Genomic DNA, 18,216 nt, shown 5'->3' on the forward strand with positions numbered 1-18,216 from the left:
CCCATTCTCTGTTAAAAATGAAATCAGCACTATTGTGACAGTGGACTCCCTTTATAATAAAGTCCTCAGGACCGGCAGTTTTCTTTTGATATACATGCACTAAAATTTTCTTATAATCGAACAAATGAACAATAAAAAATACATAGAGCGGATAATGTGCAGCCTGAATTTTTACTTTCTTGTAACCACAATTTTGTTATAACCATGTTCTTTATGACAGGAGTGAACTGTCCAAAAAGTTTAGAGTCTGAGTCATTTATATGATAAACTTGGAAGAAACCAATGTCTGTCTGTCTGTCTGTATGTATGTATGTATGTGTGTATGCATGTATATAGAATCATATAGTATGGGAATTTATGTATTTTACAGACTGTAATAAGTATTCACACACACACACACATTCATCTCATGTCCATCAGTACAAAATGACAATACCACCAAACCATTGCACACCCTTCAATAAACACACGAGACAGGTCAATTCCAAACTCATGGCAGACGACATTGCTTTTTTTGCGTCTTTTTATTCTCGACGAGCGATTTCGTATTTCACCTGGGGAAAAAAGTCAAACCGCAGTGTGAAGAGACAATCCTGGGATTCTGCATTACAACCAAGTAACTCCATTCAGGGAGGGGCGATCCAGTTCACCATGTGTGGAATCTTGTGTATTGCCAATTTCATTGTGAGTCTAGTGGTTCTAGTGGCCAAGTTTTGGGGAAAATGTTGGTTGACTGAGCTGAGATGAAGGCTGAAACTTGCATGCTTGTGTGTATCTTAGAATACCATCTTGTGTGGGTACTGCTTGTTGCTAAGGTAGAATGCCATCTGGAGGTATCCCTTGAGGTAATCCGTCTTCTTGATGAGGGGCAAGAGCTGACCGTCCACTGTCTTCTGGTCCTCCTTGCGCTCTTCAGAGACTTTGTACTCCTGGGGAAACCAACACAGCCATATTGTAATCAGCATTGAAACTTCGCAAAAATGATAAAGAATTCTCTAGATGCATGTCATTCTCATATACTGTAAAAAAGGAAATTTTTGCAGTATTGCAATTTTCGCGCATTTTGCGGAACCAGAAACTAGGGTGAAAATTAACAGCACGCAAATATTTTTGCATGCCATATGTTCCAGCAGTTGATGTCTTGATTCCTCGGAATTAAAAACATGCAAACCTCTTCTCACCTGGCCAAGCCTGAAAAATTAGTTGCACAAAAATATTCACTTTTACAGTATCTACTCATGCAAACACAATGACAACACAGCAGCAACATGAATAGTATTCTGCGGAATCAAGACATCAACTGCTGGAACATATGGCATGCAAAACAGTATACAGTGGACTCCCGTTATAACAAAGTCCTGGAGACCGGCAGTTTTCTTTTCTTACACCAAAATTTCATTACAGTGGACTCCCGTTTAAACGAAGTCCTCAGGACCGGCAGTTTTCTTTCGTTGTATTGAAATTTTGTTATAACCGAACAAATAAACAATAGAAATACATAGAGCGGATACTGTTGCAGTCTGAATTTTTACTTCGATGTTACTGGAATTTCGTTATAACCGTATTAGTTATAACGGGAGTGCACTGTGTTACCGAACATATAAACAATAACAAAACATAGAGCGGATAATGTTGAGAAGTGATTTTCAATTCTTTGTAACCAGTAACAGTACTATATCAGTCTCAATTTTTACTTCGTTGTTTATACTGGAATTTCATTATAACTGTGTTAGTTATAATGTGAGTGCACTGTGTAACCGAACAAATAAACAATAACAAAACATGGAGCCGATAATATTGAGAAGTGAATTTTAAATTCTTTGTAACCAGTACTTTGTTATGACCATATTTGTTGTCATGCGAGTGTACTTATGTATTTCTAAAGACTTCTGAAATCTGATTGAACTTGGTACAATTTTTTTAGCAAAGCACAAAGCTGGCAAATTTCTCTGAAATCAAACTTCCGATATTCACTGGAATCCATTTTTGCCCAAACCAAAAAGTACTCAGTGTTAATAATTGATTTTCTTTGGTTATGTTAACCTTGTTAAATATTCGATGGATCTAGCTAGTTCAGAGAGGTGCTGTGTAAATCATAAAAGAACAGATTTTTATTTTGAATATATTTATATATTAGGGGTGTGAGAGTTCTTGCAGAAAAAAAGTCTGAAAAAACTGAAGTGGCAAAAAAGTCTGAAATGCCTTAAACTATAAATATTTCAGTGCATCTGAACTGCAAAAAAATCTGAAAAGGGGGGTTTGGGGGAGAGCAAAAAAGTCTGAAATCAGATTAAAATCTGAGCTCTCACAGCTCTGATAAATGCTTGACGACATGTGTAATATGAGAAATTCTCATGTTGTCTCTGACTCTTACATCAAAGCCCAAGAGCCTTATCACTTTGCTTTTTGTTCAGGCACTGTAACTTTCATTGGGCTTCAATTGAAGCTGCAGCCACGTTGGAATAAATCAAATTGGATGAAATGATTTACTTTGACAAACAGCCAGCCCTTACGAATTACTGCAAATTCTTTCCACTATAAGACACTTGATTATTTCAACCTAAATGTTGTCACAATAGGATAAAGGTGATTCTTTGGAACAAAGTTGATCAGAACCGAGGATGATCAAGGAACAACAGAACAGAGCAACAGAGAATTATAAACCCCTATGTGAAAAGAGAATACACTCGGTTTCATAAAGTGCTTTAGGGCTGCTTGAGTGGCAAATGTACTCTGTCATCAAATTCCCCCCCCCCCCAAAGACCAGCCCTGAGGTATGACCCATCTACCATACCTTCTTCTCGGACTCGAACATCTCTCCTTCCTGGCCACGTGGCTTCTTCAGCTTCTGGCGCTTGAAGTAGATGTCGTTTAACCTCTCGGGCAGCTTGACCCCGCTGATGTCCACCTTGGTCTTGGTGGCGATGACGTATGCCTGGTTGATCCTGCGCAGTGGCACACCATTCAGATCAAAAGGACCTAGACAGAGAGATATGACCAGAGGAGATAAGATGGGGATCAACAAAACATTCATTCCAATCTTCACTAGGATTGAAGGAGGCAGACTGAATCAAAAAAAGAAAAGCTGAGCAAGCTCACCAAGGAAAAAAGGGTAGACCATTTAACCTCAAGAGGAATGACTCTCTCACTTTTACTAACATGAAGGAAGACTTTTTTGCCAACAACTTCAACTCTTATCATTATGATAAGGGCTTAAACACTCTTGCTGTAGTGTTGGGTCACAAATAATAGGATTAATGATTGCATCACAGTGGTGACATTTGAACAGCCTCAGCATTCAGACCACTCATGCAGGGCAGGCATATTTTTTTTTTTTTTTTTTTTTGCGTCACTGCCTACAGTATTCTGCAAACTCTTTCAGAAGACAATGATGAAGTGTCCCACAATTTGTCGCATTCAGCCAAATTCCGGTCCTAAAATTATCATCTATGTAACTATATGCACTTCACCATTTGGCTTTTAATAACAAAATTTTGATGAAAGAAAGAAAAAAAAAACAACCTGCCGAGGACTTAATTACAGCGGGAGTTACCTGTACTCACAACTGAACCCTACGGAAGACCAGCTAATGCAGCAGAAAATTGGCTATCATCAAGCCTCCTTGTCAGAAACAAGATGAAAACAAAGAAACAAACAAACAAACAAACAAACCTGTGACAAGGAGGAGTCCAGAAGCCAGCTGCTTCAGGAACACCACCCTCTTGCCCTTGTAGCGTCCAGCCAGGAGAATGAGGACAGTGCCCGGCGTGATGGACGGCCTCAGCTTGGATTTGTGCTGGCTGTAGGGCTTCTTGCGATTGTTCAGCTTGCGTGGCAGGTCCTCAGTTGGGTAGTAGCGGGGCTACACAGGCAAATGTGAAGAAGGCAAAGTGAAGTGAAAGTGGCAGCCCATTGCAAATAAAAAAGAAAAGTTTTCCCAAAATATGCATTAAAGTTATATCTACCATGACTATCAATATAAAATTTTAAATGCTTCTGCCAAAATAATTACATTTCCCTGCATCTAAATACATATAAAACAATCATAATTCCATTGTACAGAAAAAAAAACAAAAAGACCTAGACAAAAGAAAAGGTCACGGCGCTATCTACTCCAGCAGGGTCCAAACATATTGTATGGCACACTGCTCTGATTTGCTTGTAACATGTGTATCATGCAGTACTCAAGTCACCTACGTACCTGCCCCTGAACCACTACTGTGCACAAAATTCACATACAGTGTACATCGTACTTACATTGCCCCAGTACAGATCAAGTGTCTCGTAGAGTAGCAGGCACAAGCACTGCAAACTGGCGCTCTGATGTTTCATGCAAGAAGAGTACCTCGTTCTAAAAACGTGTATTTCCAATTGATGTAACAATGTCTCATCAGATTTTAATCAGAGCTCATCTATTCTATTTACTGGCAAAGAAAACTTCATCATCGAATGCAATGGGGGAAAAGATCTGGACCATGGCAAAGGCCTAAGACCAAGCCCATCAACGCAGACAGGGTTCCATTGTAGTCTCACTTTGTCTGCAACACATGCAGGTAAACCAGAACAGGTGAGCCCAGTTCACATTCCCACATCTACGACCCCTCCACTTACCAGCCTGTTGACGCGCACCACACGCTTTCCTCCGTTCTTCTCACCACCGATCTGCTTCTCCACCATGGCTGGCTTCCTCTTCCTCTCCTTCTTGATGACAGCCTGAGGAGAAACAGAAGAGAACAACATTTATTACACAAATGTCATCTTTTACAATATTGTTATTTGACTAAAATCTAAATTTGACTATTCCCTGAGGCTTGTGGCTGGGGTCCGTCACTGCATTTTTACATTTTTAGCTGGGTTGATGCTCTGTACACAATGCAATCGCTCTAACAACAGTGTAGAGCGATATACAAATACCTTTATTGTATAAATGCATTGCTAGCCCCCTAACACACATACCCAGTGACAACCATTGCATGTGCATGCAAGATGATGACACAAGTATACAGTAGCTAATCTATACTTACTGTGCTTACAACTGCTCTACTACTACAGTGGACCTAACCCCGGCGCGGGGCGCTGTGCTGTAACCAGTAACTGCGCCCCAAAGACTTGTATGCAATTTAGTGAGGTAATCAAGTGCACTGCGATGCTTGCTATTCAGTAAACAATTTACTCATTGTTCAAAATGACACTTAGATTCGCAAAGAAAAGCCACATGTTGTAATACCATATTGTTGAATGTAGTAGGCAACTATGTATCACTCACCATTACCTCCGATAACAAGATTAATCGTCATCATCTTTGAGACCATCTCCACGAGATGCGAATCGCCATTTTGAACATATCACGTAAATAAAATGATCTGCGCATGCGCGAATAAATATTCATTTCAGTTCTCAGCAAGCCGTCCTGTTTTTTTTTTTTCCACACACACACATACATTGTGTATTATAATATGTGCTACATTTTATCCATACCCGATCGACAGCAAGGCTGTTGGCGCATGCGCTGTGTAAGTTGTACTACGATACGAAGTGTGGAAAGACTAAAACCTCGGATAAAATCTTTCACTGGGCTCTTAAAACAGATCGTATTGTAAATTGATTTCGGCGGCTCTGATTGTAAGTATCTTATATAACAGTACGGCTATGATTTTCAGTGTAAAACCATATATTTTGGTCTCTGGCCACCAAAATGCTAAGCCATATCGGGCGTTTCTTTGATAGCCATAGGGCTGCCATGCGACCCCGACTCGGTATGTGTTGGGGTCGCTGCTGCGGTTACAGTGGACCCAATAATCTAAAGAAAATCAGTATCAAATGTACAACGATCATTAAAATGCACAAGCAGACAAAAGTGTACAAGTTCTACTCAATAAATGAGTCCTTGCTTTCCTCCTCAGAGAAATCATAGCTCTACTGTTCATATCAAATTGGCATGTGTTTTTAAGGCAAAAGCAGCTGATTCATGAACAGAAGCCTTGTTTAGCCTTGTAGCACGCCCACTCATAATACATATATCTCGAAAAATGACATAGAACAATGACATTGAAAAAGATTATTCATAGGGGTAAATATAAACTACAACAGCGTTTTTTTATCAATACCATAGCAACCTGGTGGTGCTGCTACTTGGAGGGATGACAGCTTCAAATTCTACTGGTTCCTTTCTCTTACATGTTTGATAAAATGCAGATCGGCAGCTGTGATCTTACAAAATACAATTGTACAAAGGGTGACAATCAATAAAAGAATGCTACCGCCAGGAAAATTGATGCTTAACACAATGCATTTTATGTAATCAGATGACTCAGAAGGCATGATAACTGAAACCATATTTGTGCATAAAGCAATTGTGCTTACCTTCTTCTTCTTGTACTGGGCTGTCCTTTTGTACATCTGTGAACGACTGTACCGTGGAATGCCCCCCGTCATCCATTTTTGACGGGAAGTGTGCCCCTTCTTGGCTTGGTCGTCTCCCATGCTATATGAAATATAAATTGCATCAGCATGAAAAAAAAAAATGAGAAAAATTTGTTGGGAAAGCATACTACACAAAATACCACAGCTTCTTTGCCCCTCATGCATCTGTTAACATACCAGGTATGTCCTCATCTTTCCTACAATCATATTTGCAAGCACTACAGCCTGTATGACAATTCATGTGCAGTGACTATTTACTTGAGCTCACACATGGTGATTGATGTACAGTACAGTGTAGTCCAGGGTTTGCTACACTGCAAAAAAAAAAAAAAAAAAAGCTTTACTTTAATGTGACATTTGTAATAGAGCTTGATGAGTACAGTTCTGTGTGTGACCAGACTGTTTCCATGTCTGGAGAGGTTAGATACAGCCACACCAGCTAATAGTACCACATCAGACTAATGTTACCTTGCAAAGCAGGGGAAAATAACCCAATTTTTCATACCTTCTACATATAAAAATTGTAACTTTACTTACAGTGGTTTTCACTCCATTCTCACTTTTTTTTTAATAAAAATAAACAAGATGGATTTGAAATCAATAGCAAAGTTACAATTGACTGAAAAACAAGTAAAACTGATTTAAATACACAACTAGAGAAGAGTAAAACCCTCATTTTTCGGCCAGCCTCCAAAATCCAGACACTTCTCACTTATCACAAGCCAGCAAATTCTACTGTCACAACACACACATATCACATCATTTCACATACTGGCACACTCGCTCACCACAGGAAAGTGCCTAAGTTACCTCCACAGATCCAGCTAAAATCCCAAATTTCGCTGTCAAAAGCGCAGAATCTGTGTAACTTTACCAAAGCGCAAGCGAATTAGGTCCCATGTTAAAAATTAGGGTTGCCGAAAAAACGCTAAATATTGAAAACTTATGCCATTCTGTTGCACGATTTTTCACTAATCACAAGCTAATACAGAGCTCTATAGAGTGTGATGGTATCCTCAAAAATGCAAACAAAAAACCCCTAAAAATATCCGTACGTGCCGATGCAGTGAATAAATGTACGGATGTATCTACTGTCAGTAAGTTAAGGTTTGTCCTGGTCAAACACACGACATGTCGGGGGGGGGGGGGGGGCTAAAGTGAATGTGTTTTGGGGAAACACGCCTGTGTGGCTGTGTACACTGGCACTGCACTGCCTTCTTTAGTTTCTGTTTAACATTCTACCATTTATCATTAGAATCTAGATCTAACGTTAGGCCTAGAGAGAATATGGCCATGGTCACATCAATGTGATTGTGAAGACGTCTAGAACCTGTCGTGCTTGTGTTCCAGTAAATTTACATTCACTCTCAGACTCAAGATAGAGACACTACCAGTAGGGCGTAGGCCCTACTTACTAACCAATGTTAGGCCCTATATGATGACATAAATGGTATCCCGGGGTACCAAACAAAAATCAGCCATTTTGTTGAATTATTTATTTTTTTTTAAAAGGTTGTACCCTGGGTGCCAAAAAGAGGAAATTATTTTGGTGCTGGAGCTAGCGCGCGCTAGCTACTGCACTGCACTGCACTAAAGCACACGCTAGTGGTATCGCAGCTTCCATGCACGCATAGTATAACATGCAGTGGCATATCATGGGAATGACTATGTACACGCACACACAGTGCATGCGTTTTTCTCTGGCTGTCCTCGAGTGGACGTGAGGTGGCGCTACACAACGCGGTTACCCGGGGTACTACGGTACCCCGGGGTAACACGTGATGCATCATATATCTAGCTCGTACAAATGAAATGACTGCTAGAGTGCTAGTGCTACTGTCACTGTGTAGATTTCCAGGGCCTGTGTGGTGTGGTGGGGTGGGGTGGGGTGGTGTTGTGTTGTGTTGTGTCGTATGGTGTGGTGTGGTGTGGCCAGTGGTGTGTGGTGTCGTGTGGTGTTGTGTGCGATGGCTGTGGCTGTGACTGTGTGAGCTGTGTGCCTGCCTGTGCTGTGGTGCTCTAGACCTACGGTCGGTATGTACCAGTAGGCCTACAGCGCAGCAGGGCCTACTACGCGAGCCAATACTCATAGGCAATAATGCCAATCAATGATGATCTAGTGTAGAATATCTCTGTCAATGCAGTGGCCAGTGCAGTGGCCAGTTGCCGTTACCCAACCTACATTTGCACATCGATCTACAACCTATGCTTAGAAGTCCAGGTGGTCTTAGAATGTCACATATTAAAAGTATAGATTTACGACAGCGGGATGTTGCATTTAGACTCCTACGTTTTTCAGAAGGCAACATGCAACACGATGCACATCTGTATACGGTACTACCGCGGTACAATGTACGTGCACACGTTTACACACATATCGATGATCCGCCGATACGTATCATACGAATCACACTGCTGCCGAAGCTGTGCGTGTGAGAGACCTTGTCCCGTGGTGAATTATGTCTATTTCAACATTGTTACGGTTTATATGTTAAATAATGTATGTATAATCTACATTGTACATATATGATGAAACATCATTGTGAACATAGACAAATGGATCATTATCGTTTTTCTGAGATTTTTGTCAGATTGTACAGAACACAGAAACCAAGAGGACACTCACGTTATTATTGGGATAGCAAAGAGGAAGTGGGGGGAATGATGGGATACCAATTAGACTCGCTGGGCTGCTGCTGATCGAGCGCTCAGCAGCATGGGTTGTGTATGCGAAAGGCACGCGAGTCGAGCATGTCGATGATGAGTAAAAAAAAGTCCATTTCGTTTGTACAGTCGGACATAAAATCTGACCTGAAATAATTACAGATTTTTTTTTTTTTCAAGGTGCACATTTTTTTAACGAAACGGCACATATTGGTGAAAAGTACATACGCACACTGGGTCATGGCCCTAATTTAACTCTCCCCTAAACTTTTGATATTGTCTCATCGAAAGGCAAACTTGTATCAAATTTTTCGAATTGTTTAGTGTTTGTGTGTGTTTTGTTTTGTTGTTGGCACAAAATGTTTAGGAAAACACCAGCAATAATATGACCTGTGTAGATGAGAGGGTGGGGGTCCCGAAAAGGAGTAAACGGGCAGTGACCGGCGCCACTTTTTCAAAAGTGTGTGTGTGTGTGGGGGGGGGGGGCTCTTCCGGGTTTCATGAGCTAACAGAAAAAAAAATGAAAAAAAAAATAAAGGCCTTCAGGGCAACTTCAAGGAAAAAAAAAAAAAAAAAAAAAAAGGTCTTCAGCACATCTTTCTTATTCCACTTCGGGGTTTTTTTTTTTCAGCTGACAAGCAAAAACAGGAAGAAAAAAATGTGGCTTGCTCTGCAATCACAAAATTTATCGATGATATAATGTCCACTATTTCGAGGTGCAGTTTTCTGGCTGCTTCTCTAGTGGGAAGTTTCTCATGGAAATTTACTATAATAAAGTGAAGAAATACCATAATCTGGCCTCGCATATATATATTTCAGGGGCGGATCCAGGGAGGACAGCAACCGGCGCACGCCCCCCCCCCTTTATTTTTTGTTGAAACAAAAGAAATAAAAAGAAAAAATGGGGGGAGGGGTGCGTGCGCCCCCCCCCCCCTCTTTATTTTTGTAAACACACCCCCTCTTTACGGAATTCCTGGATCCGCCCCTGTATTTTTAGTGAAACGAAAAACTTGTTCCTGGTATAGAGTTGTAACATTATTGAGTAATAATTCCCCGCACCTATTCATGCAGACCACGGCCCCCTCCCCTGTACTCATTGTGTTTTGTTCCACTAAGTTCGGATGAATACATGTCTTCATTTCATTCGCACTTTGAGTGACACAATTCTGACTTGACCTGCATGATGGGGAGCTATGGGTTATAATCAATTATGTTGATGCTCGGGCGATTTACAAATAAGGCTCTAAAGGAGATATTGCGAAATTCGAAAAGTTATATAAGGCTATAATGCATACAAGCTGACATTTGGAAAAAAAAAATGTTCACTTGCAAAAACTTGAGACTCACGTGTTTCCTCACAGTGACGCCAAGTTAACAACCACAATGGAAAAATGTAAAATCATTAATAGATGAAGTGCCGTGCATTCGCATGGTGATCAACAGTCACCGCCTCACAATCTTCTTATGTTTGTTTATCGGCGAAACGTCGTATGAAGAAAATTTCAAGCCCATACAGTTTCTGATCTATAAGAATTTGAAGATTGTACTTCTATACTGCATAAATAATATAACATTAGTTTATTGAAAGTATGTTTTGTTGATGGATTGTAAACTCGGACTGAACATTTTTTTTTTTAATTGTTGTAGTTTCTTATGTGTGTATGGGGTGGGAGAGAGCTCATGATTGATTGAATCCTTCTCACCCCCCCCCCCCCCCAAAAAAAGAGAGTATATCACATTCTTGATAAAGAATATTATTGTAATTGAAAGAATCTCGGAAGTTATGGGCTTTATTCTACTCTGTGTTTTGCCCATGCTTCGGGTTTTTTTTTTTTTTTTTTTTTTTTGTTGGGGGGGGGGTCTGTGTGTTGTTTCTTTCTTTCTTTCTTAACAAAAATGTGGGCCGTGCCACTGGAATGGTTAACACGAAATAGGAATAGAATGTATTAATGAGAGAAACAAAGATCAAGCATGTCAAGGGATCATAGTATATAATATACACGACATTCATTAATTTTAATGGATGATCCATAACCACGATAACAGCCAATTCATAATTTCGTAAGATGCGAGGGGGTTAAATTGAATGGCCCCTTCACAGTTAGGAATAGATAAAGTTCTTGAGCCTGACAGTATAACACTACATTGATAATCCTGACAACATAAGACCTGTTAGAATGATAAAAATCATCACAAATCCGTTCTAGTCTAAAATTGATTATGGTAGCCTTATCAATAGCGCAGTGAAAATTCTCGCGGTTTGGAAAGAATAAACACAATGTTTCAGACTTAAATGTATAGTAATAATGACAAAGGGCAATTAATCACTTTATGCCTTGAGCTGATAAGTACACCAAAGTGGCAGTCTGCAATATGTAACCGCAACCTTACTGCTTGACGAGAAATCTTGACATGAGCAATCCTATATAACGCCTTTAATCAAAAGTTATGCGACATCCCCTCATCTGAAGATTTCATAGTCAGTGCCGTATTTTCTTTCTGTCATTCCTCACATTAGCGACATGGATTTCGATGCTGCTATTCAGTATTATGATCGAAAAAGGCCTTTCTTATTACATTGTAACGTTCTTAGTTGAGTGCGCGATGGGGAGCGCGATACTCCAGTGGGAGCGGGAAAAACATAGGCTCGATGACGAGTTCGTACATGAGATCGAATCGGGAAAAGACTGGACGGAACTCCTCAATGACAAAGGCCTCGTCTTCGTAGGTTTCCAGCGGCGTGCTCGTCACCATCATCCTCAGCGTGGTCAGCGTCGGACAAACCCCCTTGCGGACGAAGTTGACGTCGAGAAACTCAAAGACGTCGCGAATGACGTGCCACCGGATTCGACCACGAACCTCGACGTGGCGGAGTCGGCTACTGTCGCGGATGACGTCAATAAAGCCCCTGGCGTACATCTTGTAGCAGGGTGTGACGTCCACAGTCAACTTTTCCAGCGTCTGTAAGTTTTACAAAAGGTTTGACAAGGCAATTTTATTGCAGACTATTATTTTGTATGATTATACACACTGAATCTATAACTGAAATATTGCAATAAACAGTAGCACGAGTTTGCGAATTGAAAATGATGCTACTGTTTCAATTAGGCAGTTCAAAATGTTTATCATTTTAATTTGCACCGAAATTCGAATAAAAAAAAAAGAATGGTAAAGTGCTATTGCTTTCTCTCCAGTACCAATTTTAAGAACATGCGATTGAACGTATCGGTTACAAATTACGAACTACTTAAGATGAAGACTCTCTTGTTTATACATTCTGGTAGCAAACGGATCATCAGTTATAAAACTATCAGCGTTCGACACAATAATGTCAGAAATGATCGGAAAGATCAAATGGCATTTTTTATAATTATGAGCAGTAATTCCTCTCATTCATGCATTTTTTTTTTCGGGCATGTCTATCCCTCCAGTGGAACTCGTCACCGTGTTAACAATATTCAATACACCCACCCTCTTCAGATATCGAGAGATGTACTTGAGAGTTCTGTCCGGTTGGAAGGAGTCGTCGTTATGTCCCAAGATGCTGATGATATGAACCGGCATCTGAGGGGTTAATACTCTCTGGATGTCACTGAGACGAATGATGCCGACCAAGGAAAACTCCAGTGTGCAGCCCGGGAATGTGTTGGCGAACGCTCTCCACGCGGGCGTGCCGATGATGTGGCCAATGTTCTCACCTCGTATGCATCGCACGTGGAGATACTCTAACTTCCCTTTCGCCGGCTGGGCAGCCATGTTATAGAGTAAACTATCAGACAAAGCCGCATAGTTCAGAGTGAGCTGAGTAAGGTTTATGAAGCGCGGGAGGGTGGAAGAAAATTCGGAGTTAGTGTGAATGGCTTCTCCTGGACGAAATAATTCTTCGATGTCGAGCGCTTTCATGGACGTGGCCGACTTGTCGGCGGCTGCTGCAAGAAGTGATGTCCCTTCTTCACACGTCATTCCTCCGTAGTTCAAGTCCAAATAGCGGAGCTTGCGCTGCTTTCCGAGAAATCGACGGGCTGAGCGAATCACGCCCTTGCGCGCGTAGCCACCTGGCGTACCCCGGAAGTGGTGATGAAACTTGAGCTCCGTCAACGAAAGTTCCTCCAGCTGCACGTTTTGTCGATAGAGCTCCGCCAGGATGGTCGTGAAGTTTCGCTGGAACTTCCTGACGTGCCTGAGGCTGCGCAGTCCGCTCGACAGGTGGAGTCGATTCAGATATCGACCCAGGAGGGTGGCGAAGTTCAAGTGATGTCGATCACGATGTCCTCCACGTAATCGGATGGTGCGGTGTCGCCACAATCGAGGGGCGCAGAGAATAACTCTGTTCCAGTGTTTGCACACCTTAGCAATCACAAACATAATTAAAACACAGGTACAGTTGCCAAAGCAGATGTTTACCTATCAAATGGGCCTACATAGACAACCATTATTGAAACTCCCATTATGCATTGGATAAGGAACATTGTTTCAACAAGATGCTATTGCGGGTTTTGTGGGCAAGGACGTATACATGTCTGTGTGTTTTCTGAGGTTTAAAGGCCTGTACTGTTTCCCAATGGGAGCAGTGATCTAAAGATGTTTGAGTTATCACATTTGATGCATAGTGTGTATGCCAGTTGTATTACAAAACGTTTTACCATAACAATTTTGCCCCCCCCCAAAAAAAAAAACAACCTAGGATATAATGAAGGTATATCACTATTTTCTCAATAAACCATGAACTGTGGACGGTTTTATGCTGGAAACAATCTTAATATAAGTATTGTTCACATTTTGTATGTTTAATAATGCTTAACATTGATTATACTAATTAACATTTTTTTTTTACATTGGTATTTCTATCCCTATAACTGACATTTCAAAATTATATTGAAGCACTAAAGCTGGGTTTTTGTTTCATCTGCTAATCATGTTAATGGTGCCTTGAAAATAGAGTCATTTGAAAACAGATTCGTAAAGATGTCTCTGCCTCCGAGAGCTATTGGAGAGGTTCGTCATGAACGTATACAGAGCCTAGATGTGGAGGATGGTATCACGGATAGATCCTGAAATATTAACCTGATCGAGTCATCACTATTCATAAAGAGTGATACTGAGGGGTGGAAATCTTGGTGCCATGAGGCACAGTCTGTTCGGGGAACCATTTGGGGGACTTGCAAAGACAGAAAGTGTGTGATTCTGTTGTGACATGAAAATCTGCAAACAAATTAATCATCATTCTCATAACCAGCATACAGGGCTTCATTTAGCAATCTTCTGTAGACTTTATATACAGTAACAATATACAGTGCGACTGATGACGACCAGCAGTCACTTATGGTTACCAGAGAAGAGTAAGAAGAATTCAAAAGGAAGAATTTTTCATTCCTTTTCGACAAGTAACTTTTAGAAAATGCGCCGTTCCTGAGTGCCCCCTTGAATTATTTTGCTAAAGATATATTAATAGAATTATAATTAAGCATTTAGATACGTAATCAATCGCATCTTTCCAACGTAATGGGGTTATTTCTATTCATAATTATAAACTCTTTCACTGGTAAATTTCGATATATCATCCGACGGGAGATACAACGTAGGCAGTGGTAAGACTCAACATTAGAAGTGGCCCGGTGGGCCCTGGCATTTTTTGTCCGGGGAGGGAACAAAAGGGTCACAGTTTTTGTGGCTTAATAGGGCAGATAATTTTCATATTGAATTGCTTAGTATATTTCCTTTATGTCGGGCAAGTCATATGTGACTTTTTGGGGAGCACCAGAATTTCACATTTGAAGATTTAAGTGGCCCGAATGGGCCAACAGAAGAAAAAAAAAGTAAATGTCTAGACTTTCTATAGCTTTCCCTATACATACGCAACAGTATTCGACGAGTAAAATCGGGAAAAACAAAGAAATGAGACCTGTCAGATTTCCCTTGATATATATTTGTGTCACATGAATAATCAGTCTCATCTGGAAACAGCTCCCATCTTATCAAGAACTGAAAAAAAAAAATATCATGGAAGAGCTGCTGTATGGCGTATAGATCTATTTCTTCTGCAAGTGAGATCAGATGATAACTTACACTAGCAATATTGCATCAATAGGAGTCAAATCATGAAAATATATCGATTATTGCGCTACGCGTCCGACATCTTACCAGAGACATTTCGGATTTGTCCCATTCTCTGAGATACGAGGCAACATTAGCCAAAACCAAGTCCGGGAGAAGATCCCACCGGATGCTTTCTTCTTCCTCGTCATCGCAGACGTCATCATCATCTACTTGAACCATGGGATCGCATACGACTCCGTACGAAGTTCCGGGCGAGCTCGGTGCTTTATCTTGGGTCTGAACGGTCACTTCGGTTACCATGATATCGGGCAAGTCAATAACCATGATGTCGTTACCCGGCGGGTTACCCGGATTGTCTTCCATGATTTCAGATGTTATAGTTTCTTCGTTTTAGTGTAATTTTGTTAATCATAATACCCACGTTTCATTAGATAAAAATAGCGATATATTTTACTTGGATGCGATGTCTCAGAGTAGAGACTTATGTCGACTTCAGAGGCCGGGTGTGTTTATCGTTTGTTACATGTCACATAATCCTATGAAGTAATGTTATAGTAAGGATCGACAGGGAGCTCATGAAACGCTAAGGCAATCATTGGCATAGCAACTCTTCGTAGTGCCTTGGGTTCATTGCACTTATCGTGCGCAGTTGTGATATGACGTCACAGTGCTGAAAGCGTAATAAACTTGGCTGGTTGAAAGCAGTAGTACGCTTTGTCCATCTCGGTATTACTATGCATGTCCATCAAAGATGCACATAGGATCTTTGATGTCCATCCTGTTCCATGCACACGGAATTTCATATAACGTCCGCCAGGGATGTCCGTCCGAATGTCAACTGCTACGTCCTTTCACTGATTGCCGTGACTACGTTCTGTTACTCTATAAATACCATATTACTCTCTAAATGCCATTGCATGAGTATACCTACGCCTACAGGGTCGTCACCTTCTTTTGTTTGTTGTTTACAATAATTAACTTGTAAGCATGCTCGTTTCTTTTTGCTGTTGTTTTCCGTATTCTTGTTACTTTCTTAAATCCGATGTTTTTATCGATAGGTTCATGTGCTCTCTTCACTCCTTCATTCCTTTATATTGTAGGCCTTCATATTTATTTTTCTTGCGACATCTATCAATAGGTAGTGTTTTTTTTTTTTTGGATTATTTATTAACTGAAGCGACACATGTTACATGTAATGTCATATTTTGTTTGTTTGTTTATTCTCAATCGTATAACTGTGACAGTTTTTATCGTGATTCCGTGTGCGTTTTGGTCGTATAAGAGTGATAGTATTATTCGAAATTAAGTAGCACCGTGCAGCATACAGTGATGAAGTTCATATCCACAACTTATAAGATAATGTGTGAGATTCCTTGATATGGAGAAATGACTGGTGTGTGTGTACACACTGGTGTACACCATTCGGTGTGTAGGTCTACCCAAGTAAATATAAATCATAACTTAGCCTCGAAAGCCAGAACATCAAATTGACGCCTTTTGATAGGCCTACATGATTATCCATAGGCCGTATTATGCACATATTAATATACTTGAGGTTTTCCCTGGACAACGGTACAGGCCCTATGGTTCCGTCATTAGGAAGACGTTGGATGTCTTAAAAGTGTGGCGTCCAGGTAAGCAGGTAAGATACCAGCTACCAGTAAACTCAAAATCAAGATTTCAGGAATCTCAGTTTATTCATGCGCATTTCTATGATTCATTCACGGCTCTGTCACCTGATGGGTCTCATGGCCAAGTTAAGTAGGCATACCGTAACATCCTTGCTGTAAGGCTCACTCCTGTAAATAAAATGGAATGTCCCTGACCGCTTCACAAAATCGTACCAAAGATACTAAAATAAATGAAGAAAAAAAAAAAGAGTTGAAATCAGAAGTGCAGTTTGGCAAAAAACTGAATAGCTGCAGACATTGAGTATGAATTCCTCTACGAACTGCATTTTGGTTGGAAGATGAAAGCTTTTCTCATGGAATTTGAAGGGACTATTGTAGTGATTGGGTGTACGTACAGAAAATAGGTGATTTTTTTTTTTGATTTTTTTTTTTTTAAGTGAAAAGAACTTGTAGTCTGGCTTTGCGAACCCTGAGAGTTTGAGAGCTGAAGAACCCCCTTGGAAATTTGGTGGATGAAAGGGTTTATCTCACTTATCTAGGTTAGTGAAGATGAAACACCTCATTTCTTCCAGCTATTTTGCAGAGTTGTTTTTTTTTTTTTTAATTCTGAATTTTAACACACGTCTCTTTGGGGAAATATTTACCCTTGTAAGCCCTGTAACCATGCACGGAGGGTCACCTCCCTGCTGTAACTAGCTGTAAGTGATGTTTGTGCTGCTTAAATCGAACATGATGTTCTATTATAAAGTATAAGATTTAACTGTTTGAACATTATCTTAGGGGAACGTGGGGCAGCTAGGATAATAGGATGGGCCACATTTCACTAAATGTGCTTTATTTCAAATACTACGTCACAAACTACCACATGAAACAGGATTTACAAAGATTGTGAAAGGCAACACTATCACACGTAATATCATCTTAATTGTCTACTTTTATTTTACGTAACTATAGCCATCTCAAAATAGCCAAATCTGTCCCATCCTGCCCCACATACGTTGGGCACAATGGGACAAACAATAAAGACGCATATTTCCGTGTTCCACTTGAAACGGTCGCTCTTTCTTTTGTGATTCCGGACCATTCTGAAACTGAAAAAGAATAAAACATATACATTAACCACATCAAATTATGATGGGGCAAGATATGGGACACCCGCCCATCCTGCCCCGAGGTGGATGTGGATCCTGCCCCATGCACACACACACACTACACTTCTAAGCTCTACACAATACATGCAATGACATGCAGTCTGCCTACATACATTTTGTGAAATAAACTTGATGTATATACTATAAAAACCACACGATATCAACGTTCTACCTTTCTTCATAATTATGCCAGGGATACTATACATTTAATTCTTAACTGCAGAAATTCTGCCGTCATCGATATCAATTTTTGCGTTTGTCCACCAAAGCTCGAGAGAATCTCAGCTTCA

The 18,216-nt window shown here is 40.5% G+C and overlaps 2 protein-coding genes across 4 annotated transcripts in view; both read right to left on the bottom strand.

Annotated features, from left to right (window-relative positions):
• Positions 1–505: 505 nt before the first annotated feature.
• Positions 506–18,216, bottom strand: part of LOC140227555 (large ribosomal subunit protein eL6-like) — a 211,089-nt gene continuing 193,378 nt past the window's right edge. For 2 of the 3 annotated variants that reach the window (XM_072307968.1, XM_072307967.1), the window contains exons 2-6: positions 6,364–6,484; positions 4,612–4,713; positions 3,673–3,862; positions 2,795–2,979; positions 506–929 (exon numbers count right to left, since the gene is read on the bottom strand). In XM_072307968.1, the coding sequence (XP_072164069.1) occupies positions 777–929; positions 2,795–2,979; positions 3,673–3,862; positions 4,612–4,713; positions 6,364–6,483 (750 nt within the window). In that variant the 5' untranslated portion in view covers position 6,484 and the 3' untranslated portion in view covers positions 506–776. Of the gene's footprint in view, positions 930–2,794; positions 2,980–3,672; positions 3,863–4,611; positions 4,714–6,363; positions 6,485–9,049; positions 9,075–18,216 lie in introns of those variants that run through there. The other variant, XM_072307966.1, reaches the window with a different exon arrangement.
• On the bottom strand, positions 11,094–15,645 carry LOC140226865 (F-box only protein 39-like). Its single transcript, XM_072307295.1, has 3 exons — positions 15,229–15,645; positions 12,559–13,434; positions 11,094–12,048 (listed from the first exon to the last, which is right to left on the bottom strand). The coding sequence occupies exons 1-3, from the start codon at positions 15,505–15,507 to the stop codon at positions 11,677–11,679; spliced, it is 1,527 nt and encodes a 508-aa protein (XP_072163396.1). The 5' UTR covers positions 15,508–15,645; the 3' UTR covers positions 11,094–11,676.

Source organism: Diadema setosum, chromosome 4 (genome assembly GCF_964275005.1).
Source record: "Diadema setosum chromosome 4, eeDiaSeto1, whole genome shotgun sequence".
Taxonomy (NCBI): Eukaryota; Metazoa; Echinodermata; class Echinoidea; order Diadematoida; family Diadematidae; genus Diadema; species Diadema setosum.

Coding starts and splice junctions, on each gene's coding strand:
- LOC140226865 (XM_072307295.1), bottom strand. CDS start 15,507: ATGGAAGACAATCCGGGTAACCCGCCGGGTAACGACATCATGGTTATT. Junction 13,435..15,228: donor ACAAATCCGAAATGTCTCTG/GTAAGATGTCGG, acceptor GTGATTGCTAAG/GTGTGCAAACACTGGAACAG. Junction 12,049..12,558: donor TCTCTCGATATCTGAAGAGG/GTGGGTGTATTG, acceptor TAAAACTTACAG/ACGCTGGAAAAGTTGACTGT.